This window comes from Zootoca vivipara, chromosome 8, assembly GCF_965207765.1.
Source record: "Zootoca vivipara chromosome 8, rZooViv2.hap1.1, whole genome shotgun sequence".
NCBI lineage: Eukaryota > Metazoa > Chordata > Lepidosauria > Squamata > Lacertidae > Zootoca > Zootoca vivipara.
In genome coordinates, this window is record NC_142591.1 from 3892762 (window position 1) to 3919729 (window position 26968).

The window sequence follows — 26968 nt, forward strand, 5'->3', positions numbered from 1 at the left end:
CAAGCCTACCACACAGAGATATTGTGATACAATAGAGAGGACCGTGACCATGGGTGCTTACAAAGGCAACTATTTGTAAGAATGGGAAATTTAAAATATAGCAACAATGGAGATTAATAAACTGTTTCACCATTCCAATACAATGTTGTTGTTGTGTGGGTGGGTGTAGACAGATGATTAGATTGATAGATCAGCAGACAGATGCATTGCTTCAAGAAATCATCACTCAAGTGTGTGGAGAGAGATGGAGAGAGGCTTGTTGCTGCATCTTTACTAAACATTTAAATTTTCCTTCCAGATAAACTGGCATTGTTGAACCATACAGCCTGTTGCTCTGTTTTTTATGGCAAAAAAGGGAAGCATTAAACCTGCACAAATGTGCTCTCTGCATCACTGAATACGTTCGGTGAACGAACAACCCTCTTGCCGTTTTAGCCCGCTAATTGACAGTCAACATCTGATAGCCAGCGCCAGTAAATTACCAGGTAAGAACAATCTGGAGTTATAATGATTACACCAAAGCATTTAGAATTATTGTAAGCGCATCACTTGTGAAAACAACTGCATCAACAACAGTAGTTCCTTGGGTCATGTTTGGTCTGTTACTGCTTCTGTCTCTCAAACACATTCTCTTTTTCTTTGGCTGCTACACCAGGGAATTTCTGGATGTTACACAAGAAAAAGCCTATTTGCATGAAACGTTCTAATCAGCACTTTATGAGTCGTGACCATGGACATTTCCAGAAAACACCCTGCCTTGATTCCTGCTGAGATTAGTTTTCTGTTGCTATTTTTAAATAGTTAATGTATTTCTGAAGGAGACAGAAACAGTATCTTGGTACATTTGCATTAGCTCAGAAGCTCTCTTGTTCAGATGCAGTAAAATGTGCTAAAAATGGAAAGTACCTTCTGTGGGGCCTGCTTCTTTTTCCTCTGTCCCCCCTTCTTTGTTCTTTCTGCCCCTTCCTCTGCCCTTCCTCTTGTTCTCAGACATCCTGCACAGGCAGTATATTTACAGTCCCAAGGAAAAGACAGCTCCTGCCAGATGTAAATGCCCCAGCAGTGCTGCTTCAAGGTTTTTCTCACCAGCTGGAACTTCCTACTGTTCTTATACTGTTTTCTCACACAGGCAACACCCACTTCTGGGTGGAGAAGTGCGGTTTTTAACTATTTCCATTCATATCCCCCAGCTGTCTGACAGAAGTGCCAGGGACCGCAGGCAGGCAGGCAGGCAGGGCTGGGTGTGAAGGAATTGAAAAGAAACGAAGGTTTGCAGAGATCAGAACTGACAGTGAAGTAATGAAGCAAACCTAAGTGGCCACAGGATCCCATGGGGATGGGGCCTGGGCTCTGTGGTGTGGGGGGCCTGGGAAATGCACAAATCCAGATGCATGGAGAAATTAGGTGGCCAGCGCTATCAGAACACTTCCTGTGTCATGAGCAGCTCCTGGATGCACAGCTCACTTTAAATACCGCACGTGTGATAGGGAAAGCGGTGAGAACTCAGGGCTCCCCTCGATGCTCTGCTTCTTCTATGGCCTGTATGCCACAGAATGATATACACAAGACCCACAGGTGACATAGGAAGTGCACCGAAGCAATTACAGTGGTACCTTGGGTTACAGACGCTTCAGGTTACAGACTCCGCTAACCCAGAAATAGTACCTCAGGTTAAGAACTTTGCTTCAGGATGAGAACATTAACTGCGCATTGGCGGCAGCGGGAGGCCCCATTAGCTAAAGTGGTACCTCGGGTTAAGAACAGTTTCAGGTTAAGAACAGACCTCCAGAACGAATTAAGTTCTTAACCTGAGGTAAAAGGTAAAGGTAAAGGGACTTCTGAGCATTAGGTCCAGTCGTGACCAACTCTGGGGTTGCGCGCTCATCTCGCGTTATTGGCCGAGGGAGCCAGCTTATAGCTTCCAGGTCATGTGGCCAGCATGACAAAGCCGCTTCTGGCAAACCAGAGCAGCACATGGAAACGCCGTTTACCTTCCCGCTATAGCGGTTCCTATTTATCTACTTGCATTTTGATGTGCTTTCGAACTGCTAGGTTGGCAGGAGCTGGGACCAAGCAACGGGAGCTCACCCCGTCACAGGGATTCGAACCGCCGACCTTCTGATCAGCAAGCCCTAGGCTCAGTGGTTTAGCCCACAGTGCCACCTGGGTTCCTTATCCCGAGTACATTTCTGAAAGGCCTCTCCCAAAATGGGGGCACTCGGCGCAGGAAGGCATTTCCCACAACAGCCTTTCCTTTCAATGCATTCTTGGTTCTTCTCAGACCCCAGGCATTTCCCCCTCAAGTGATAAACTTTTCTCTGTATAATCTAAGAGTGTCTCATTTACTGGCACCTAAAATAGAGAGGCCACTTACACATAGTGAAAAAGTACACAGATTTGGCGGTGCAAATGTGTATGTATAGGTGTAATTTATTATAATTAATTAATTAATTAAGATTCTGAATTAAATGCAGCAATTTAAATGCATACATGTCACTTCCCTCTAGTGGGAAGGCTATGGCAAAGTGGCCTTTGCCCCTTCTCAGTCCTCTGGAGAGGTGCTGACCTTCAAGCCCCTCCCAGGCTTCTTTCACTTCAAACTAAACCTGGACCAGAGAGCCCTACAAACAGGGCTCTTTTTCTCTGACAGCCTTTCAAATTGACGGCTGTTACCTGCAAAGTAGCACATATGGCATGGGCGTACCCAGCATGGGTACCCTCTAGAAGCAGGGCAGCTGGAGAGGACAGGCAGGGACGCTGCCTGTTGTGCTCCGCCTCAGCCTGCTTGGCTGAAGCGAAATGGCGGCAGCGGCAGCAAAGCTGCCTCCGTTGAAGGAAACCTGGACCTGGACCTGGGCTAACTTCATCCCATACTCCTTCAAGTCACAGCGAGCACAGCACAGAAAGTGCTGCCCCACAATGCTCCGTGGCACCTATTTCACAGCCGCTCTCCACCACACCAGATGCAAAACTTTTCCCCTCCTTATTGATACTGTACTGTACCGAGGGTTGCCTTGCAGAAAATACAAGCACTTGATATTCGTTTGTTATTTATAATTAAAATAATTTGTTTGCCTTTTTCAGGCAGCATGAAAAAGGCAAAATGAATGAAACAGATACAAAAAAAACAGCGCTGAAAAGGCAAACTATCCAGCTGACCTGAATGCCCAAAAGAAGCGATGTGTTTTGCACCCCGACTGGAAGGTCTGTAGTGAGGGGAAATTGTGAAGCTCTGTGGGCCCTTCACCCCACTGCCTGAGGAAGTTGACTTAAAGGCAGTGTACACATCAGCAGCTTAAAATGCAAGAAGGTCATTCACCCCACCCTGCTCAGCATCTCAAATCACTTCAATACGAATGGATGTGTTTCTGAGTTGCCCGCAGTCTGCCCATACCAGAGGGGGGCATGAATGTCTTCCTATGGCTTACATTTTCGAATCAGATCAAAACTGGTTGGAGGAAAATTGCAGCAAAACACAGTATTTCTTAAGAAACTCCATTGCAGGATTGCAACTCACCTGTGGTGGGAGTGCACGGGGTGCAGAGTCATAGAATCATAGAGTTGGAAGAGACCACATGGGCCATCCAGTCCAATCCCCTGCCAAGCAGGAAACACCATCAAAGCATTCTTGACATATGCCTGTCAAGCCTCTGCTTAAAGACCTCCAAAGGAGGAGACTCCACCACACTCCTTGGCAGCAAATCCCACTGCCGAACAGCTCTTACTGTCAGGAAGTTCTTCCTAATGTTTAGGTGGAATCTTCTTTCTTGAAAGAAGTAAACAGGCCTATGTACACAGCCCCAAACCCTGCATGTCACTGAGTAAAGCAGTCATTCAAAGCAGGGCCTGGGGAAGGATGGATTGACAGGGGGAACAATCTAGAGGCATCACCCAGAGATAGGTGAGCATCAGCACCTTGAATCAGATCCGATTTGTATGCAGTAAGTGCCGTTGGAACCAAGCCAGCTGAATGTGTTTGTGATGGCTCTCATCCATAAGGTGTGCGGCAGCATTTGCACGAAGGGAAGCTTCAAGGACAGCCGGCTGTAGAGTGCATTATAATAATCAAGCCTGGAGGTTATGAAAGCATGCATTGACATTGTAAGGCCCTCTGTGTTCAGGGAAGGGCAGGTCCTGCGCAGCAAGTGAAACTGACAGAAAGCTACCAGTGCAGCGACATGCTTGTAAAATAACAAAACGAAAAAACCCCAGGGCTGGATCACAACTAATTCCCAGACTCCAAACATTATAATTATGCGCTTTGTGGAGCATTTTGGGGGCAGCTCCTGCTTAGTCACATCCCTGCCAGCAGAGCTTACTGACTGACGGAGCTGGCTAAGTACATTGCTCACTCTCCCTTCCAAAGAAGGAAGCTTCCCAAACTCACCATACTTCATAAGCAAGGTCAATCAACACAGCTTTCCCTCCCTTGGGGGGGGGAGAGAGATTTTGGAACAGTCCTATGAGATGGGGGAAGAGGGCACCATCAAATGACCCCCTCACTTACCCTAGTCCTCCTCCTATTCCAAACCACCACTAGAGCAGCGACAGAGCTGTTGCCTTGATCGTCTACAAAACCCACTACCGAGTTCTGGAAACCATGTGGATCTATCCATCTCCAGGGGAGAGGAGAGGGGTGAACTGCATACATTTCCTGTGTTACAATATTAACAACATTTTGATCTTACTAGTTCCCTGTGGTATTAAATATGGAGCGACATTGATGTATCTGGCTAGTGGATCTCCAGGTGGGGGGTAGGACGTTCAATTTAGGGGTGAGCACAGAGGTCATTTCCTGCACATTTATTAAGCTGTGCATAGTATTAAACATTAGAAGACATTCTAGAGAACATTGACTTCCCATCCATCCATCCACCACCCACCACACCTTTCCACTTGTCCCATACACCCTTCCTGACCTGCAGTGGCTTCTGATGCTAACAGCTGCCACCACTGCTGTAAGAGGGCCTTCTGCTGTCTGCTGCTGCTGTCAATGCTGCCCTGAGGAGCCCCACCAACTTGCAGCTTCCACCTCGACCACCACTACCAACCAGTCCTTTGTGTCCCTTAATGGGCCTCAAAGCAAGGCTGCCCTCAGCTAATAATGACCTCACCTGGCTGGCAGGTTCATTTGGGAGAAAGTGATCCTTAAGGGACCCAGGTGGCGCTGTGGGATAAACCACAGAGTCCACACTGACTTCCGGTCTGTCGCGGCGGAGAGAAGGACGCAGGGACTTCGCGTGCCGAAGTCCCTGGCCTCGCGGAGGGGGGGGGAAGTCCGCAGAGCGAGCGGACTCCCCGTAAAAGCACCGGGTAGAGAGTCCCGGTGACTCACGCGCCCAGCGGCTGCTCCGTTTTGCGGATCCCCCGCTGCCCGAGAGCTCAATAGAGTGATCGAGAGCCGGCGGGGTGGAACCGCGGGAGCCATTTTGGGCTATATCTTACCTCCGAGAAGCGAAGCTCCGAGTCCTGACCCGGCAAGCGGCGGATTCTTCCGAATAAAATTAAAGGTTTCCATGAAGTAAGTGGAATTTTGATTTGGACTTTAAATTCATTAATTGGAAAAATAGGAGAGACTTTAAAGAAACGGAAGTCGGTCTCTTCCTAATGGAAAACTGGGAGGCGCTTTAAATAAACCTAAGCCGAACGACGAAAAAGTATTTGGGACTGTGGACCCGAGAGGAAAAAAAGATCTTTTCGAACCATCTCAGCTCCCGAGTCCAGCACCCCTTGAGGTACAGCATTATTAAGGGGAAGAGCGCTTTGACAGCTGTCAAAAGCTGTCAAACTGTCAAAAGACCGGGTGGATTTATTGCATTGCTGTGAACAGTAAAAATTGATTGAAAACGTGGTAGAACTATTTAAATTGGAATTAAGAATGGATTTGTGATTGAGTCAAAGAACAAAGGAAAAGAACAGCCAAAATGGAGTCGATCGTCTGAGGAAGGAATTTTCCAGCACCCTTTGTTCCCTACCTCCTGTTTGTCTGCGGTTAAGAGAAGTATGAAAACAAAGTACTCTCGAGCCTTCCAGGAGGCTGTGCTGAACTATCTACAAACATGGGAAGACATTTACAAGGAACGGCAACATCCCAATTTATCATCAGTTGAGGTTGAAGTCCAAGTTCAGGACTTAGAGGACAATTTGGATTTGGAGATTGCTGAGTCTGAGACTGTGTGTGAGGAGAAACAACTTGATGAAAGTATTGAAGAGGACTTGGACTATAACAAATATGTTTGGGATGAAGCAAAGTATGGATTTCAAAAGGAAGAAAAACAAGCAGAGCAAGAAAATGAGAAGCAAAGGAACTTAAAGATCAATGGAATTGAAGATCCTGGAGGGGTTAAAATGTGGGGTGGTGTTTTTGAGGGATGGGAAGGACAGGGGCGGGGGGGGGGCAAAGGCCTGGAAATGGATTTGGGAAAGAATGGGTGTGGGGTGAAAATTTTAGTTAAAAGGTTTTGTCTTGGCTTTTGAAAGACGGTTTTCGAAATCTTGGCTTGTTAACGGAAATGCTGATCCAACTGGGGGAAAAGACTTAGGGAAAGGAGATGGAGTGTAAAAAAGAAAGAAAAAAAGTTGTGTTTTCTTGAGGGAGTATAAGAATGGCTAGGAAAGAATTTTTAGGTTAATGTAAATTTTTGTAAGTTAAGTTAGGTGTCTAGGCAGAAAGCTGCCTACTCTCCTCTCCTTACTCTGAGATACTCAGTGGCAGGGGGTGCTCAGAGGGGTGAGGAAGGGATATAATGGAACCTTGGAAATGCTGTGCCCTACAGGTTCCTCTTGTGGCAGGAGGGGACCTGTGGGAGGGCAGCATGGAAAAGGAGGAGGATTGAGTTAATATTATAAGAAAAGGATTTTAATTTGGAATAGAAAACCCGCCATAAGCAATCAGAGTTTGTTAGGAAAACCAGGAGGAAGAGTATCGAGGAAGTCACAATTACAATGTTAGGATAATAAGAATTGGGGAGTTAAAACTCTTCCCTTTTGTTGTTATGTTTATATTTGTTTATGTATGTTTATGAAAGAGCTGGGGGAAACCAATCCTCAGAGCTCCTCCATTCCTGTCCTTTCAGTGGCAGGGGGGGATGTGGGGGGAGGAGGGAGGGGGGAGGCCAAACCCAACTTACAAAGGACCTCTTTGATTCTTAAAGCCCACGGGTACCACTGGTGGCAGAGATGGACCGGTGGGTGGAGGGAAAACGAAGGGACAGTTTTATATTGTATGTTTGTTTTGTTTGTTTTGTTTGTATAAAATTAATAAAAATTATTATAAAAAAAATAAACCACAGAGTCTAGGGCTTGCTGATCAGAAGGTCGGCGGTTCGAATCCCTGCAACGGGGTGAGCTCCCATTGCTCAGTCCCAGCTCCTGCCCACCTAGCAGTTCGAAGCACATCAAAGTGCAAGTGGATAAATAGGGAAGGTAAATGGCGTTTCCATGCGCTGCTCTGGTTCGCCAGAAGCAGCTTTGTCATGCTGGCCACATGACCCGGAAGCTGTCTGCGGACAAACGCCGGCTCCCTCGGCCTATAGAGCGGGATGAGCGCCACAACCCCAGAGTCGGACACGACTGGACCTGATGGTCAGGGGCCCCTTTACCTTTACCTTAAGGTACCTGCTGCCCAAACCATATGAATTTGCCTTCTGCTACAAAATCCGTCAGCACATGTCAGAGTAAATTCTGGCTAGACATGATAGCTAGTAATTGTTGGAATAGGGCCCCGTTGCCAAAACCACTGCACATATTTTAAAAAAACCCCAAACCTGCCCTGTCTATGTGGGTTCTCCTTGGATTAATAAGGCAAGGATAAGCATTCTGAACCTGCCGTAGTGAAAGCACTGTACACTATCTTTCCTCAACATCAACTGAAATTAGTATCGCCTATTCTAGACTTCTGCTTATAACCAAGTAGAAGCTTTCCTTCCAGGCATCTGACTCAGTATCCATGGCAATATTTGCTGATGGTGTGGATCATGCTCAGCCAGCCCCTCCCTCCCTGACCCCCCTCCGGGTTAGGCAGCAAATTAACTTAATTCATTGTTAGAACTGGAATTTCAAAAGATTGATCTTTCGCCAAGATAGGGTTGTGACACCTTTCTACTTCAAAGAACCTTCCCCCCTCGACAAAGGGTGGGTTTCCTCAACATATTCTGTTAGTCAGGTTTGTCTCCTCTCGTTTTATGTAGCCAAGCTGCACCTTTGCCAGGTGAGAGGCAGAAAATGGATAAAGGATGCCTGTACTGTATGTGCTTTTCTGATTTCTGAAAATGGTCAAATAGCTCCTGACCACCTTTCCATCAACATCTGTATTAGGAGAGTAGGAATTCTAAAATTCTAGGTAGGAATTTAGTGTCTGTTGCTGATCACTTGAGACTCTGCAGTACTAGAAGATGTGAACAAGCTTTCAGCTGTTGCAGTGGACTCTTAGCAACTCCTGCCTCTCACACAGCTTGCCTTGGCAAGGATAATCTTCTGAAAAGATGCAATCTGGGAGGGGGACCCCCCCCCCAAAATTTTCAAGGAGGCCTTCTCAAGCCCACAATGGGACTTGTTGAGCCCTCCTGCGGCTGCAATGGGTCCTGTCAGGTGGGAGCAGATACCTGAAGGATGTTGTAAACCACCCTGTGATCCTCAGATGAAGGGCAGTGAAGAAATTTAATAAATAAATAAACAATACCTGAGTCTCAAACTATGCAGGGCTTTGAAGGCGAGCACCAGCAGTTTAAAAATTTCTCAAGAAATGGCGCAGCAGCCAACATAGCTGTTGAAGAACTAGCATAATATATTCCTGTTGATCAGTCCCAGTTAATCACAGCTGAATTTGGAGTGAAACTGAAGTTTTCTGCCAATTTTAGAGGCAGACCCACATACAATGCACTGCAGTTGTCTAATCTGGACCTTCACAGCATGGATACCTATGACAAGGCTATCTATCTGGAAGAGGCTTGCAGGCGACACATCAGTCTCAGCGGGTGAAAGGTGCACCATGCCATAGATGCCGCTTCTCTCCTACTGCAGCCTCCAGTCAAAATGGTTTTGTACATTTGCATGTGGCTGCATGCTATATCTTGAAAATGCAGAAACAGTCTCCCAGAAGGTTACATTTGTTGGAGTAAAGTAAATGCATTTCTTTCTTTTGAGTTTGTAGTTCATGCATGCATTAATTTAAACCACAAGAAGACACCGCTTATCTAGCAATCTAGCCAGCACTTGATTGTAGCCTTTGCTTTGTCTAACTTAACTCCACCCCTAAAAGTGGAGCCATTTTTTCAGTGTTCTTTCCAGACAAGATACTGGCAATTTCTTTCTCTCATCTCCACTCATCCTGTAAACAGTTCCTGCATGAATAAAGCCTTTGAACTCCAGAAACTGTAAGTTATTCTTTCAACCTAATTCACCCAAGCTGCAAGATCTGCTAATAATATGTATACAACACACATGTACATTCTACTGTGCAGGTTATACGTATTTACAGCATCCCTGACTCCCCTTGTTTGGTGAAGAATTTGTTCACTATATCACAACAACAACAACAACAACAACAACAACAACAACAACAACAACAACAACAACAACAACAGTATTATTTATACCCTGCCCATCTGGCTGGGTTTCCCCAGCCACTCTGGGCAGCTTAAAGGTAAAGGGACCCCTGACCATTAGGTCCAGTCGTGACCGACTCTGGGGTTGCGCGCTCATCTCGCATTATTGGCCGAGGGAGCCAGCATACAGCTTCCAGGTCATGTGGCCAGCATGACAATGCCACTTCTGGCGAATCAGAGCAGCACACGGAAATGCCGTTTACCTTCCCGCTGTAGTGGTACCTATTTATCTACTTGCACTTTGACGTGCTTTTGAACTGCTAGGTTGGCAGGAGCTGGGACCGAGCAATGGGAGCTCACCCCATCACGGGGATTCGAAGGATCAAGGAGACAAGTGGTCGATTTCACTCGTCCATTCAGCCTGTTCAGATCCTCGGAGGTAACACACTGTAATTGATCCCATGCAACTTGACCAGACAGGACTCTGCCCCAGCCTTGCTTCCACAGTGGAGTCTTTCTGAATCTGAGGAACTTTATCTGCAAAAAAAATTTACAGTCATGTGTCATGAGACCATGCTATTTTACATAAATTTGACTCTGTTGCTTTCTCTTGTACATACTGGAAAGGCTAAGGACTATTGCCCATGTGCCCCTTGGGATCTTTCAAGTAGTTTCATTATTTAGCACCAACACCTAATTAATGATCCTGTACCATTCAATTACATGCAGTTCATTCATAACAAAACTCTCACTGCTGGGGAATCAGACAAGTTGCAGCTTGCAAAACTCTTGGTTGCTGTGCCTCCTTTTCAGTGCAGACTAAAATCAGTAACAGGGTGCTGCAGATATCAATAAAATTCCAGTCTTGAAGTGAAAGCCACAGATTATAAATTACAGATAGGCATCTCAAAGTAGGTCTGTGAAGATTATCAATGGCATAGAAAGAAATAGGAGTGACTCAAGTGTGCAAGCTGCACAGTTGCACAGTTAAGCAAATTGTGAGTGTAATAAGGAACAATGATTCAGGTCTGTGCAGCTGTTTTCAGTCACTGGGATCCATTTTGCAAAAACTGCATACACACTTTTGCAGATAAACGTCCCAAACATGCAGGAAGATGAGAACAGCTCTAGTGTCAGCATTTGAGTTAGGATTTTGTACTCAAACTTCACCATCCATTTGCATCGAACCAGGGGTGCAAACCTGAATAAAATAGGGGGGTCTGGTAAGCCTCGCCCCACCTAATTGATCATGAGATACGGCACACGCAATTTGAATGGCAATGCCCAACAACTTTGGGGGGGCCAGCCCTCTCAAATATTTCATTGGGGGGCTGAACCTCAGCCCCTAGGAGTTGGCTCCTATGCATAGAACCTTTACTATTTTAGCAGAGACACATTAGGTTTTTGGGTTTTTTCCACTGCTGTTTGTATTTGCCATCCCTCTTTATTTGAGTGTGGATCTGTCAGAAAGAGGTGTTTTCTTAAGTCCAGTCTCCTCTGCCTTCTCTGTATATCTGCCTTCATTATGGATGCTCCACATAATGGACAGTTGGCAGGGTTTAGAATAGAAGTGCAGGGCAGACTTTAGCAGCAGCAGCAGGAAAACAAAGGTGATTCTCAGCGCTTGTTGCCTAATTTCCTCATGCAAATTCTTCTGCATGTTCCTACATGAGAAATGGCCTTTGCAAACCTAGTGGTTATGTGACCAAATGCTCCTTGGAGCTATTTATGTGTGGGTGGCAGAGGAACTTAACAGGCAGTCCCTTTTACACCTTAATTGTGCTTCACTTTGACCTGAAAGTGCTTTTAGGGCTCTGTTTTCCCTTTCTAAAGACAATCCATTTGGGCAGGATGTGTCAAGCATGTTGTAAGGCAGGGATAAGTCACCTCACACAGGGCCCTGCAGAAATTTAGACTGGTGTGTTACGAATTTGAGAACAAGGATTCAAACAGACTGCAATGTATCAAAGCTCTCAATTTTCCCATAAGGTTTTGATTACATTATTTCATCCTATTGACAGAAGAGGCTATATAGTTTGGAGGGCCTTGTTGTTGTTGTTTAGTCGTTTAGTCGTGTCCGACTCTTCATGACCCCATGGACCATAGCACGCCAGGCACTCCTGTCTTGCACTGCCTCCCGCAGTTCGGTCAAGCTCATGTTGGTAGCTTCGAGAACACTGTCCAACCATCCCGTCCTCTGTCATCCCCTTCTCCTTGTGCCCTCCATCTTTCCCAACATCAGGATCTTTTCCAGGGAGTCTTCTCTTCTCATGAGGTGGCCAAAGTATTGGAGCCTCAGCTTCAGGATCTCTCCTTCCAGTGAGCACTCAGGGCTGATTTCCTTCAGAATGGATAGGTTTGATCTTCTTGCAGTCCATGGGACTCTCAAGAGTCTCCTCCAGCACCATAATTCAAAAGCATCAATTCTTCGGCAATCAGCCTTCTTTATGGTCCAGCTCTCACTTCCATACATCACTACTGGGAAAACCATAGCTTTAACTATACGGACCTTTGTAGGCAAGGTGATGTCCGTGAGAACACATCTTCCCTGCCCTGCTGTGGTCCCAGCACTCCACTGTAGGTCTTGGAGAAATAAGGTAGCCTGCAAATGAATCTAAAAGGCATGGCAGACTTGTATTGGTGCTAGTGATCATGATTCTATTAGCACACACAAAAGTTTTCATTCATGCATTTATATGCAGATTTTCAAAAGTTGCAGGATGCCTAACAGGTTCTGTGTTCTCCACAGGCGCCAGGTTCCACCCAATTTTTTTGGGGGGGGGGGCATGCATGTGTATGATCTCACATGGCTGGAGGAGGCCATGAGACCCTCTGCGGCCACAGGGAGGCCACTTGGAGCTCACCACAGATGTGGGGAGGCTAGACAGGGCCCATCATGGGAAAGCCTGCTGGGGCCTGCCATTGCCGCAGTCATGCTTGTAGGTTTTCATCAACAGCCATACTACCAGTTTGAATGCAGGATGCCAGAAGATAACAGGAGTGCCAGGTACTTTTGAAATCATTATTTTCTACAGAGATGCCAATTTTGGATTTGCTTAGAATGCTCTTGAAAGTTCATGTTACGAAACAACAGAAGCCACTATTGATTTCAAATCCAAGCCAGAGCTATACAAGGCATCATCCAGTTGAAACTGCATGCATGAGTTTCAGTTGATGTTTCTTTTTAAGCACCGAAAATTCAAGAGATGTGTACTTGCCTCTTCTAGACAGTTTCACTCCCCACTCCCACTTCCAAAGGGATCAGGTTTACAGCATGGAAGTGCACCTGAACTCAACTGTGCTCTTGCACCTGCTACAGTTTGGCAACCGGTGTCGTGACTCAGGCATCTAGCAATGACTTCAAGACAACTTGGGGAGCAGGAGGTCAGTGGAACCAAGAGCAAATAGCACAATCTGCATAGATGCCAGATCTGGACCACGTCACCACTGAAAGTGGGTACAACCACCACAGTCCTCCTGCGCTCAAGACCTCCAGATCAATACCCCCAGTGTGTCAGGAGTATGGGCAGGAGTCAGGCTCTGGGGCCTGTAGTGCTTTGCAGGATTGGGGCCTGCCTCAGCTTGTGCTGGAGAAGCAAGGAGTGGTCACTCAGGTGAGGCCACTTGATACCTCACTGCACCTGGTGGCAGGAGCTGGGAGGGATAAAAGCTCAGCATTTCCCTTCAGCTCTTTGCCACAGCAACACTATCCCTGCCTGGTTGCATCTGGCCTCTTGCTCCTTGCCTTGCCGACGCCTTGCTCCTTGGACCCTTGCCTTGCCCACGCCTTGCTCCTTGGACCCTTGCCTTGCCGATGTCTTGCTCCTTGGATCCTCGCCTTTGCCGACACCTTGCTCCTCGACCCTTGGACCTTTGCTTTGCCAATGCCTTGCTCCTTGACTCCCAGACCTTCGCCTCTGCCTTGCTCCTTGACCCTGCAACTGCCTGCTGCTGGACCCTCAACCCTGCACCTGTTCCTGCTTCTACACCACCATCTTGCCTCTGGTCCTGACATCCTCAGCCAGGGCTTCAACCGCCCGCCGACCGGACCGTGACACAGTGACTGCGCTTCCCGAGCTGGACCTTACCAATGGGGTGGGATCCTCACCCTCAAATGGAAGTTTCAGTCAAGCAGATTAGCTCACCACATTAAACCGTTGTTTAGCAGAGTTCACTTTTACTTGGCACACGCAAACATACACTACTATATACATACACTATACACGCTTGTTGCGAGTAAGCATCTCTCTCTGATCCCAGAGAAGGTTCTTTGCTTCAAAGTTCTTGCTGTTCCAAAGGCCACAGCAAGTCCTGAGTTCAGCTGCTTTCAAAGTCCTTTCAGCTCTTCAAAAAGTGTTCCACGGGTGTTGGAGACACGGGTTGGAATCAGATTTAGTTGTGCTTAGAGTCAATCAATAATGCCAGGTGACTCTAATTTGTTGCTGTTGTTTTGATAGCATTACAAGCTTGGTGGATCTGGGGAAAGCGGTGGATGTAGTGTGTCTTGATTTCAGTAAGGCTTCTGACAAAGTTCACCATGATATTTTTGTGAAGAAGCTGGTAAAATGTGGGTTGAAAGGAGATAGGATAGTCATATGCTATCCAAATGCATAGTCTCTGGATCCAAGCCATATGGCTGAAGAAAACAGAATCTCAGGATTCCTAGGGACAGGGAGGCGGTCCGTAGTTGGCAGGAAGTAAGTTTACAGAATGAAAAGGTTTAGACAAGGAATAGGGAATGTGGGCAAGGGAGCCCTGGGGCATAGGGTTGCTGGCTCAGTAGTCTATACAGTGACAGTACTGCTGCACAATTTAGAATTGTACAGAGTATAATTGTGATAGTGGGAGCTTCTAGTTTTGCTTTTAACATTGTGAACTGGCAACTCTAAGGGTGCAGCAAATGCCAAACAACCGTGGAGAGAGCAGGATTCTTTGACATGAATATGCCTGGCATGAATATACATTGGGCTGCATTCTTCTATGCAAATGTATGAACATACAGTATTTTCATTACTGGGCTTTTATAAAGCAGCCCTCCCCACCCTGGCAGCCCCCAGATGCTGTGGGCTACAGCCTCCATCAACATCCCCTAGTATAGCTATGGTGGCTTTGGCTGATAAGAGCTGCAGTCAAAAGGATCCAGAGAGTTGGAAAAAGCTGTTATACAAATTACTAGTGTGATGGACATGAAACATTCTGGACACTAAAATATGACCATGAAACATGTGGTCTTTAACCAAGCTTTCTTTGTCGGTGGCTGTTTTAGTATGCAGTTATTGGGATTCAAATAAGGTCTTCTGTCAGGTTTTGATCGCATTGCTCTTACACAGTTAATTACTTAGTGGAATCTATACATGACTTCTTTTTCAAATTTTCATTTATTTTTAGGCCTTGTTGTCAGCAGGGACAGTGCTGAATTTAGATCTTGGGGACCATGGGTTTAGGATCTTCCTAAACATTAGGAAGAACTTCCTGACAGTAAGAGCTGTTCGACAGTGGAATTTGCTGCCAAGAAGTGTGGTGGAGTCTCCTTCTTTGGAGGTCTTTAAGCAGAGGCTTGACAGGCATATGTCAAGAATGCTTTGATGGTGTTTCCTGCTTGGCAGGGGGTTGGACTGGATGGCCCTTGTGGTCTCTTCCAACTCTATGATTCTATGATTCTATGATCCTCTGTCTGGTTCTGTCTAGCAGATTCAGAATGAAATGTCTCAGCAACAGTTGTTTTAAATTACTTTCTTTTGACCCCAAGTGCTCAGAAAATTCTGTCAAAGCATTTCAAATATTCTTATTATTTCTATTTTTAGTTAAGTATTTTAATTTATTTACTTGATTTAGGGTGGCAGCTGTGCCCCGCCCCCTGGCTACACCCATGTTGAGGACCTGCGTTTGTATGTACAAAGAGAACTGCCTTATAGTGAGTCAAACAATTGTTTCATCTAGCTGGGTATTGTCTGTACTGTCCAGCAGCAGTTATCCAGCTATTCTCCGCTACCCTGCTATCTGAGACCATTTTAGCTAGAGATGCTAGGGACCTGGCCATGTCACACTGTAGAGTCAGAACTGTAGAGTTGCCGTTCCCCCAAATTTTAAAAGCATAGGACTTATAGGTGATAACGGTTACTTGTCTACACAAGGAGAGATTCCAATGTTCCATCCATTGTTGTGAATTAATCTCCCCTTTTAAAAAAGGCTCGGTTACAAATATTAAAAAGTGATTCCTTGTTTATGTGCTGCACCCAAATTACATTTGCTTTAAAGATCACAATTGTAGCAATGAAGCAGGGCACTGAGGTGCTGTGTATCTTTCAGAAAAATAATCCCAGATTAATTTTATGTAAGCCTGGAGGTCCCTGTAAGCACTCTTTGCAATGCAGATGTACCCATCCATATTCTATATACATACACACCCACACAACACAAACTTCCTGCCTCCTTTTGCGCAGAAAATAAGCCTCTATGTTTATTGACTCAGAGTGGGATTTTCTCATGAAACTGCAGGAGAAACAAAAAAAAATTCCTCTTTCAAAATATGGGTCATGCCTAAACTTGCTGCTGTGCAACCCATTTTTACAAAAGGAGAAGGGAGTTGTTAACCAAGGCCTGTCAGCCGCTGAAAGCACACAAGTCCTGCTACTCCAATGAGCTGCAGACACAAAGCAGCTGTTTGGCAACACCGGCCAGCTTACTTTGAAAGAACCCAGCCCACCGTGGACATCTTCAGCTAGCATGGAAAAGGATGTTTATAATACTCCTGACATGAAGGCATGTAAGGCTATGCAAGCACACGGGTGCCATCCGCGAGTGATCCCTTTCCTTCCCAGAGCGAGTCCCGAGTCTCAGATCTGAGCCAAGTTCCAGCACCTCACCCCACCCCTTTATTTGGTTCTTTTCCAAGAAGAGTAGCTTGATCTGGGGCTTTTCAACCTTCCTTGGGCTATGCCTCCTCCCCAGGTCAGGGAAAGAGCTGCCTGGGTCTGCCCTGACTCAAGCAAGATATATGGCTCTTCGAGCGAGGCTGAGTCTTGTCCTTGGCACAAGGACAGGTAGGTCAAAATGGGTCATGGGAGTGGGTGGGTGAAGAACTATAGAAGTTTCTAGAAGGAAGAACAGGGAAGCAAAAGTTTGCGCACACACACACAAAGAGAAAAGGCTGTGATTGACACAGGTTGTTAAATAACTTCTTTGATGGTGGTGGAAGGACTCAGCCAGTCATAAGAGTGAAATGTCTGGGGAGGGGGGATTGTTTCTGGCCACACTTAATACTTTTCAAGAAAAGGGGATCATGGACTCTGTGCCCTCCCCACATGCCCTATATCTAACAAGTCCTGTCAATTCCAGCACTTAACTTATCAAAGTAGGAAAGAAGAGGACAAGCCAAAGGAGAGAGGTCCTTCAGCTGATCTCCCTTGTGGTTTCGTGGCTAGAATGGCTGAGCTATAGACAGGGAGATTTGGGATCAGAAACTAGGACTATGGTGTATTTTGGTACATGTTTTGTACTTCCGCTCCTTGCAACAGTTCATAACAAAATAATATTTGGAAATTTTTCTTCTGAGGCTGGAGAAACAATCAGTTTCTCCAGCCTCAGAATAGCAGTTTTCTTGCCACTAATGGCGTATTAGGAAGGAAGGAAGGAAGGAAGGAAGGAAGGAAGGAAGGAAGGAAGGAAGGAAGGAAGGAAGGAAGGAAGGAAGGAAGGAAGGAGGCCAAAAGAAATGAGTTGTAGCATCTGTGATCATCACACTGGAGTCCAGTACCCCATCTCTAAAGCAGTATCATATCACTTTGAATAGCCTTGGCTTCCCTCCAAGAATCCTGGGAGCTGTAGTTTGTTAAAGGTTCTGAGAGTTGTTAGGAGGCCCCTACTGCCCTCAGAGAGCTCTTTCCAGAGAACTCTGGGAAATGTATAGTTTGATACTGAAGATTATGGCTGCAGTCCAGGGGGGGGGGGGGGTTCTGAAAGGCGGTGCTTTGTCATGGATCATAGACAAGTCAATCAAAAATTTGCATGTGTTTTTTTTATTTAAAAAAAGCTAAACAACAATGTTCAGGGTGCCCTGGTTTTTACTTTTTGAAATATGGCAACCCTACTGTACTGTAAAACCTAGCTCACAGTTGCAACAGAGTCTTTCGAACAACAGAGGAAAGGCTGTATATGCCTTGTGCAGTACCTGGGCCCCAGCCCACTAAAAACAGCAAAACAGGCTCCTAAAGAACAATTTATCCCTAAATGCAGATGAAAACGTAAAAGCCCTGGATGAATAATAAAGTATGTGACACAAGCAAATTTTTAAAAATACTTGGTCCCATCTCTGGGGAGAGAGTTCCAGAAGCAAAACATCATATAAAGGTAAAGGTAAAGGGACCCCTGACCATTAGGTCCAGTCGTGACCGACTCTGGGGTTGCGGCGCTCATCTCGCTTTAATGGCTGAGGGAGCCGACGTCCAGCTTCCAGGTCATGTGGCCAGCATGACAAAGCTGCTTCTGGCAAACCAGAGCAGCACACGGAAACACCGTTTACCTTCCCGCTGTATTTATCTACTTGCACTTTGATGTGCTTTCAAACTGCTAGGTTGGCAGGAGCTGGGACCAAACAACAGGAGCTGCTATGTAATTACATAGCGCACAATGCTATGCCTAAATACATATGCTCTGTAACTGTGAAGGCCTGACAGCTAGGTAACATTAACTTTATTACGAAGCATGAAAACTCATGGTGGTACCAATTTCAGTGTCAAAATATTCTTCAAGCCTTTCAATCATTGTTGAGTGCCCCTCCACACAAGAGCTCAGGTGCTGGCTACCCAAATCTAAGCTGTGTCACCTGTGTACACCTTTAAAGCACATTCGAGGCACATTTTTTTGTATTGAAGAATTCTGGGCCCTGTTGTTTGTTAAGGGTTGCTGGGCATTATAACTCTGTGAGGGGGTAAACTACGGTGCCCAGGATTGTTTAACTGTGGAACTGGCACTGCCTCAAGTGCTACACAATCCTACACAATTGTAATAAATGGATCTTTTAGTCTGGTAGCCCATACACATAGGAACTCCCTGCCTCTTGAAATCAGGGAGCTGCCTTTGCTGTTCTGTTTCTGGTGCCTGCTTAAAACATTTTTATTTAAGCAAGCCTATCCAGACACACGAGGGACCCAGGTGGCGCTGTGGGTTAAACCACTGAGCCTAGGGCTTGCTGATCAGAAGGTCAGCAGTTCGAATCCCTGTGACGGGGTGAGCTCTCGTTGCTTGGTCCCAGCTTCTGCCAACCTAGCAGTTCAAAAGCACATCAAAAGTGCAAGTAGATAAATAGGGACCTCTATAGCGGGAAGGTAAACGGCATTTCCGTGTGCCGTTCTGGTTCGCCAGAAGTGGCTTTGTCATGCTGGCCACATGACCTGGAAGCTGTACACCGGCTCCCTCGGCCAATAATGCGAGATGAGTGCGCAACCCCAGAGTTGGTCACGACTGGACATAATGGTCAGGGGTCTCTTTACCTTTACCTTTATCCAGACACACAGATGTTGGTGTGTTTTATTCTCTTTTACTCATAATTGTATTTTTTTAAAAAAAGTTTTAAGCTTTTTCATTTATAATCTTAATACTTCTTATAAACTGCTTAGAATTTTTCTACAATCATCAATATTGCTGAATTAATAAAATAAATAAAATAATTGTATAGTTGTTGTTCTGACATGACATCTGGTGAGCCAACACATATTTTTTTTCTAGACCATTTCTGTTAAGCAAGTGGCACACAAACAAAGAGGTATCCAACTCCTAGGTCCCGCCAGTGCAAGTATTTCTACTGATGCAATTCTCCTCCTCCCCTGCATGCCTGCTAAATCTGTTCTAGGGGTTCCCCCAACACAACACCCCAAGCAGATTTGGGGAAGACAGACAAAAGGCTAGAGAGAATGAAAAGGCAGGAGGGTGTTCTGTTGCACAAGCATAAATACTTGCACTGACACAATGTGTTAGTTGGATGCTGCCCAAAATGCATACCTACATCAATGTAAAAGAACTACTCAAAGTAGGAAATAGAGGGGGGGTGTTGAGTTGCCTTCAGGTGTCTTCTAAAGGTTGTGTAGTTACTTATCTCCTTGGCTCGAGGGTCACATAACTCCATCCCGTTCCATTTCTCCTATGAAAATACGGACATCCTACCATGTTGTTGTTGTTTAGTCGTTTAGTCGTGTCCGACTCTTCGTGACCCCATGGACCATAGCACGCCAGGCACTCCTGTCTTCCACTGCCTCCCGCAGTTTGGTCAAACTCATGTTCGTAGCTTCGAGAACACTGTCCAACCATCTTGTCCTCTGTCGTCCCCTTCTCCTAGTGCCCTCAATCTTTCCCAACATCAGGGTCTTTTCCAAGGATTCTTCTCTTCTCATGAGGTGGCCAAAGTATTGGAGCCTCAGCTTCACGATCTGTCCTACCATACCCTCCAACATTTCTTCAATGAAAATAAGGACACCCCTGGCAGATGAAGCTGATAGAGTTTATGGAACTGTCTGAACTGACTGGGAGAATCCGAGATCGGGGAGAGGAGACGGTGGAAGAAGACTGGAAGAAATTCAAGATTTATTTGGAGAAGAAATATAAGATTAATAACGGACAATAAGGGAAGTGGAGGTATAAAGAGGCTGAAGAAGCAATTAGATATAGTAAGGAGGAAGTAAGATTAAATGTAAAATAATTATTATGATTTCTAGATCCAAATGATATTTTGAAATATTAGAAATTTGTGGTTATAATGGATCAAGAATAATACGTATAATGAGTATCTTAGAAGAAGAATTTATTTAAGAAGTAGAGAGTGCTATATTAGTTATAAATAGAAGCGTGGAAGGGGGGAAGGAGGAAGTTGACAGAAGAAGAAATTGTTTTGATTATATTGTTAAAGAAAGATTTTTTTGTATTTTTTGTTCTTTGTTCTTTTTTATTTTTTTATTTTTCACATATTTCAATATTTTTTGTATGTGTTAAAATAATAAACATATATTTTAAAAAAAGAAAAGAAAATAAGGACACCCTAAGGAAAAGCAGCACATTCCAGGACCAAATCAGAAACTGGGACGGCTTCTGTAAATACAGGAGTATCCCTGGAAAATAGGGACACTTGGAGGGTCTGCTATTGCCAGGGGAGGAGCTGGGATGACATTCTGCTCAGACATGCATTTCTTTGTCCCCTGGATGTAAGATGCGTCCTAGATTTCAACTCATCTTTGTTTAAATGAGTGCAAATGGAGAAGGCAAACTGAAATAAATGAAGCCTTCATCATTTTCAGGAAGATTATGACATGTCCAAAAGGGTTTGGAGTGGGAGATATGGCATAAATTTTGCAGAACTGCACAGAACACAGTTTTGTTTTAAGGATGCCACCTAGAAGTCAGGGGTCCTTTGAGTAAGGAGTCGTGCAACTCTTAAAAAGGAGTGTGTGTTTCATGCATACAGTGTTTTGCACTTAATGCTTGACAGCCAGAGAGACGTCAAGGGAGATAGAAAAGTGTTTCCACCACTGGCGTGCAGGCAGAAAGGCACAACAAGCATTTTCGCTCCATCTTACCCAGGTTTCTCCTCCCTTCTTTTCTGCAGCAGAGCACAGAGCCTCCCATACAGAGCAGCCCCACCTCCCCAAGCAAGAGTGCTTCAGAGTCCCTTGGGCATTTCACTATGCTCCATGTCTTGCCAAGCTGGGTTCCTTAAGGAATCATCTAAGGCTAGCGGAACAGGGACAGCCTGGCGCCAACAAAGGAACATCAATAAAAATTACACAGGAAGAGTTAACACAAGGCTTGGCTGATCTACAGGTGCAATTAGAAATTTAAGCATAAATTTGGAGCAGCTCCCAAGAGCAGGTATGTCAGCGTTGCCAAAAAGTTGTTAAGGTTCATTTGTGCTTCCTGCAACGATGCTGGCTGCTGAGCCTGGCCATGTTAGCTTGGTCAAAAGACCTCAGTTATAACCCCTACCCCAGAGTCCATTGAGTTTTCTTGGCAGGAATACTGGAGTGGCTTACCAGCCCCTGCTCCGGGTGGATTATGGTGCTAGAGGGGACTCTTGAGAGTCCCATGGACTGCAAAAAGATCAAACCTATCCATTCTGAAGGAAATCAGCCCTGAGTGCTCACTGGAAGGACAGATCCTGAAGCTGAGGCTCCAATACTTTGGCCACCTCATGAGAAGAGAAGACTCCCTGGAAAAGACCCTGATGTTGGGAAAGATGGAGGGCACTAGGAGAAGGGGACGACAGAGAACGAGATGGTTGGACAGTGTTCTCGAAGCTACCAACATGAGTTTGACCAAACTGCGGGAGGCAGTGCAAGACAGGAGTGCCTGGTGTGCTATGGTCCATGGGGTCACGACTAAATGGCTAAACAACAACGACAACCCCAGAGTCCAAGGGGGTCCCAAAGATACTATTGCATGCAACGAACAGCGGCAAATGATTCACCGGAAGTGTTTTTGTGGCTTCAAAAATATCAGTCTGAAATTAAAGAAAATGGTATATTTTTCAGAAGCCTCCCCCCTCCCCTCGCTTCTCCTGACCCACCAGCTCCTCCTTTTGCAGCCCTCCTTGCGTTCTCTGCCAGTCTTTGTTTAAAAGTGCTGTCCTTTTTGCCCCAGGGCTCTCCCTGCTTTACCTAACATTTCCTAACCATTTCACAACTCTGGGCTCCCTGAAACTCACCTCTCCTTTGCTCTTCGGCCTGTATGTGACTTCAGGGCTGCTCAGCCAAGTCCACCAGCAGAGGAGCCAAGCCTCTGCCCCCCTCTTGTATTACATCACAGCTGCTCCATTGGAATGGCAAGAGACTTTACACACAACAACACCACAAACATCTGTAGTGCGTTATTATTTAGCTCATTAAACCAAAGAGAACTACAGGGAACCTCATCAGGTCTCTGTGCTAAAGTCTGCCCGGCAGGCAAGGCGGTGAAACACTTATCATTGATCCACTGCCAAGGTGGGTAGTTTGAACGGTTGATGTAGTTTCATAGTTTCATTCCAGACCGTGGTGCTCAGTTCCTAAAGCTGGTTGTCTTGGTGACATCACTCAGAAACACAACAGCAGCCTTCCTTAGCAATTATATGCATACCACTGGAAGTAGGTTTCACTGAACTATGTGGAAGTTACTTCCAAGTAAGCCTGCATAATGGTACTACTGCATTGCTGCCTGTTGCTTAGCAAATCACCTTCGAACCTGTCTCCAAGCCAAGCTGCGACTTTGCCCTAGGCAGTGGGGCGGCAGCAGGACTGGCTGGGGAATCCTGCACTCTCATCTTCAGCCTGGAACCTGCACATTTGCTCATTCAAGATAAACCCATGGTTTGGCTTAGCATTACGTGTGAACCATGCCACTGTCTCTGTTATGTATTAGTGTATATAGTTTTCCCTCAGGTCCTCAGGTCCTTGACAGTTATTTTAGGAGGGAACTTTAGGAGGGAACTTTGAATTATGTTTGATACATTGTTTGAGCCAGCCTCTATAAAAGCAGGCCAGCTTGGCAATGCAGTTCAGTTCTGTTCCAGCTTCCAAATAAAGAGCTGCTTTGGAGAGATTGCTGTGTCGTCTGCTATGCCTACCCACAACTTAACACTGGCGACGAAGGTGGGATTGAAGGACAGCAGAGCACAGACAGAATCGGACATGCAATGAGCTGATCACTGAGCTAAATCACTGAGCTGAATCACTGAGCAGAACCAATTCAGAGCTGACCGTTCCGGCTAGAGCCCTGTGTTCCATCCATCGCCATCCATGTCGGCATCGGAATCATGGCTTCATTCGTGCCTCTACCGCCGTTCGCACCAGCCTCTGAATCACGGGGACACGCTCCAAGAGAAGCTCCATACCCACTACGCACCCAAGCTGTCTAAAATTGCTGACCACCACGCCTTCTACCACAGGAACCAGGCCGAGGGGGAGTCCATCAGCAATTACATCGCTGCTCTCAGGAAGGCCGCCCTACATTGTGAGTTCCGGGACCTGGACGACGCCCTGATGGATCGAGTCGTCTGTGGAATCCGGAACATCCGTCTGCAACAGCGCCTCCTCGCCAAGCCAGACCTCACGCTACAGAAGACCATGGAGGAGGCCGCAGCCGCAGAAGCTGCTGAACTCTCTGCCCAGGAGATCCGCAAGGCCAGCAGCCCACACTCCACTAAGAAGCCTGCTCTAACAGAAGGCGAGGCTCAATCTACTCCTCCCTCACAAGCGGCGGACGTGGATCCTAGCCAAGCCACGTCAGAGGTTCAGCAGGGCCCCCCAGAGTCTAGAGCCACTGCTGTGCCTGACCATCCGCCGAGTCCGCACATGGCGGTTCCTTCGGCAGTCACGTAGACAGGAAACTTGGACTCACCACCAACATCGGTGGTGCCACAGTCTCAGCAGGAATCGGCCAACCCCCTGGACACTGGTACTGGCCCTCAGCGTTCCACCAGGGTCACCAAGCGGCCATCCTACTTATGGGACTATGTCAGTAACTGCATTTGAAACGTTGCATTGTAAATAGAAGCTATGTACTGTACCTTGAAACTGTTATGCTCTTGTACCTAATTGAAACCATTACAAATGTAACTAATGCCTTTTCTCGGTGGGGAGGGGTGTTATGTATTAGTGTATATAGTTTTCCCTCAGGTCCTTGACAGTTGTTTTAGGAGGGAACTTTGAATTATGTTTGATACATTGTTTGAGCCAGCCTCTATAAAAGCAGGCCAGCTCGGCAATGCAGTTCAGTTCTGTTCCAGCTTCCAAATAAAGAGCTGCTTCGGAGAGATTGCTGTGTCATCTGCTATGCTTACCCACAACTTAACAGTCTGTACACCACCTGTACACCACCACACACTTAATAACCCAAGGAATCATCCTGTTGCAAGTCAATTCAGGAAACATCGGAGCAGGTGAGGGCTTCTGCCCTCCATAAAGAAGAGGAGAAGTGAAGAAGAAGATAATGTCATAGTGTTGGGCTGGGCAGAGAGATTTAAACCTCTCAGCACCATTATAGTGAGGGCAAAGATGCCCTCTTTAGAGGCATCATCATCTGAACAGCGGAGTGGAAGTGATTCTCCTCCCCGTGGCACTCATGATATGATATGACCGTTCCAGGAAAACAAAGTTAAGTGCAGCCAGAACGTTAGCAGCTTGAATGGCGCAGTGGAGGTAGCCTGGGCCAGGCAGGGATGGCCAGGCAAAATGCTTATGGCCAAGACTTTTGCCCTTTTAAAATGAAAGGGAAGGAGGACTGAAGGGGCACTGCTGCAAACACACAAGAGTGGAGAGGAGGAGGAAGAAAGAGAGTAGAGCTCAGAAGCAGCGGAGGGAAAGAGGGCGACTAGAGCGCAGGCGCAGAAGGCCCTGGGGAGCATGGGAGGGCTGTGCATGTTGTCTTTCCGCATGCGCTAGAATGCGAGTTGGCCAGGCCCACCATGCAGCCCTCAGACTGAAAAGGGCTAGGCACTTCTGCAATAAAAGGAAGGCTGACAGAGAGTACGTATGAATTATCTTTGTATAAAATATAAGTTACTTAGGGGTCAGTCAGTTTGAGGGCTGCATGTCTCCCTTTCCTCCAGTGCTCTGGAGTTTTATGGATCCTATAAAAGATGACACTTGGTGACGACAAAGAAGGTTTGCCTGAAGCTCTGATTCGTTTCCAGGATGGATTTGTTTTATTTCATTTAGGAACAATTTAATATTATATAATGAAAGGATGCCATCAAGATGGCAACTCTGGTTACAAGTCAAAGATATTACAGCATTCTGGGTGCCAAGCCAATTTCAGACTGAGCCAAGGGGAGTTTATCCATCATTACATGGTGTCCTCCTCACCATATTTTGTAGCCATGAAGTGGAATTCACTGCTATAGAAGGTGATGTAAAGGAGAATGGCATCCACATAGGTTTTGCTGTGTCAGCAATCTTTGGTACTGTACTAGTAGCTAACTTTTCCTGATGTGCAAGAGTCTCTTCCAATGTCTTTACTAAACATATGCAGCTTTGAAATTGAGTCAGTATGTGATTGAGAGGTGAATATATATATTTACTATCTAATAGGTATTTTCCACACTAAATATAGAACTCAAGCCTCAAATGAGGTGTGGAGAGTCTTCAAGCAGTTTCAGGGGGCATATTTACCATTTATCTCCCCCCCCAAAAAAAAAAAACATTTTGGGACCATGTTGCTGTGCCTTGATGTAACCTTGTTCTGGGGGCATAGTGGGAGAGAACAATGACGGTCAGCAGAAAAGAAGAAGAAAATTGTCCAGCTACCAGCTGCAAGCATCACCCCAAAACAGTTTGCCCATTTTTACCCTCCCACAGTGTAAAACTTTTTTTAAAAAAAATCCAAAAAGGTAGAAATAATTCTAATTTTTCTACTTTGCAGTGTTAGCAGTATGCTGAATTGGACTTAAAGGCTTTTAAAAATGCCAGGCTGAGAATAGCATCTAAATGCTGCTTGACTAGAGTCATGACAGATATAGCACTTCACCCAGGAGGGATGAATACCGACCCTGCCCAAAAATACATTTTTGGAGATGGAAATTTTGCTTTGGACAAGGAAAACAAAAGTTTCCTTTTTTGTAAGTTGCTTTGAGACATGTGGTAAAAAGTATAGTATATATTCTAAAAATTTAAATAAATAAAAGCTGAAGTTTTGTGTCATTTACAAATTTGGGACCAGCCAACAACAGGAAAGTGAGTTTTGAAGCCTGCTTGTTCCTTTGTGCTGTTAATTAATCAAGACAAATGAGAAAGAATTGTGGTAACTGTCCATCAAGATGGCAGTGTTCCTTAGCTATCAGCATTTGACCTTGCATGTCCCACGTAGGTAAGATCTTCACTGTGTTTGAAGATGGAAGTGGTGAGAGACCAGCCAGGAAGGGCAAGTGGGCTGTATCCTGGAAGGCAGCTCATCATCCTGCTCTCATTGATGCCTCAGGGCCACTATTCATTTGCAGTTAGCTGAGGTCTCAAAACATATCTGGCATTTCCCTATCACAAGGCAGAAATTAGAAACATAAATAATTCAGCCCAAAACAATAAATACTGGTATATAAATATATATTTGTAGCAATTGAGTGTCCTCTTCTTCTTCTTCTTCTTCTTCTTCTTCTTCTTCTTCTTCTTCTTCTTCTTCTTCTTCTTCGGTGATCACTCGTAAGATTGTCTTCCATGAATACGGTTTTAACAATGAGTCCGTAAGTGACTGTGGAGGCCAATTCTGGATCCACACATCCTTCCACAGTGGGGACATTAGTTTCCAGGCGGGAGTTGATCACGGTGTGGATTTGCCAAGCGTGCCTTCCTCTTAGCACGTTTCTCCCTGGCGTCCTGAGATCGAATGTCTTCAAAGTCCATGACACCTTTGGTAAAGGCTGCTCTCCGATTGGAGCACTCGCAGGCAAGTGTTTCCCAATTTTTGGTGTT

The 26968-nt window shown here is 45.7% G+C and overlaps 1 protein-coding gene across 4 annotated transcripts in view; it reads right to left on the reverse strand.

Annotated features, from left to right (window-relative positions):
- NRG2 (neuregulin 2) overlaps positions 1 to 22565 on the reverse strand; it is a 117362-nt gene extending 94797 nt beyond the window's left edge. Inside the window, exon 1 of one of the 4 annotated variants that reach the window (XM_088675002.1) lies at positions 22234 to 22565. Coding sequence is in view for 2 of the 4 variants with exons in the window: in XM_088674999.1 (XP_088531125.1) it covers positions 907 to 994 (88 nt within the window). In the remaining 2 variants the exon portion in view is untranslated. Of the gene's footprint in view, positions 1 to 906; positions 1154 to 22233 lie in introns of those variants that run through there. The other 3 variants (XM_088674999.1, XM_060278136.2, XM_088675000.1) reach the window with 3 other exon arrangements.
- Positions 22566 to 26968: the final 4403 nt, after the last annotated feature.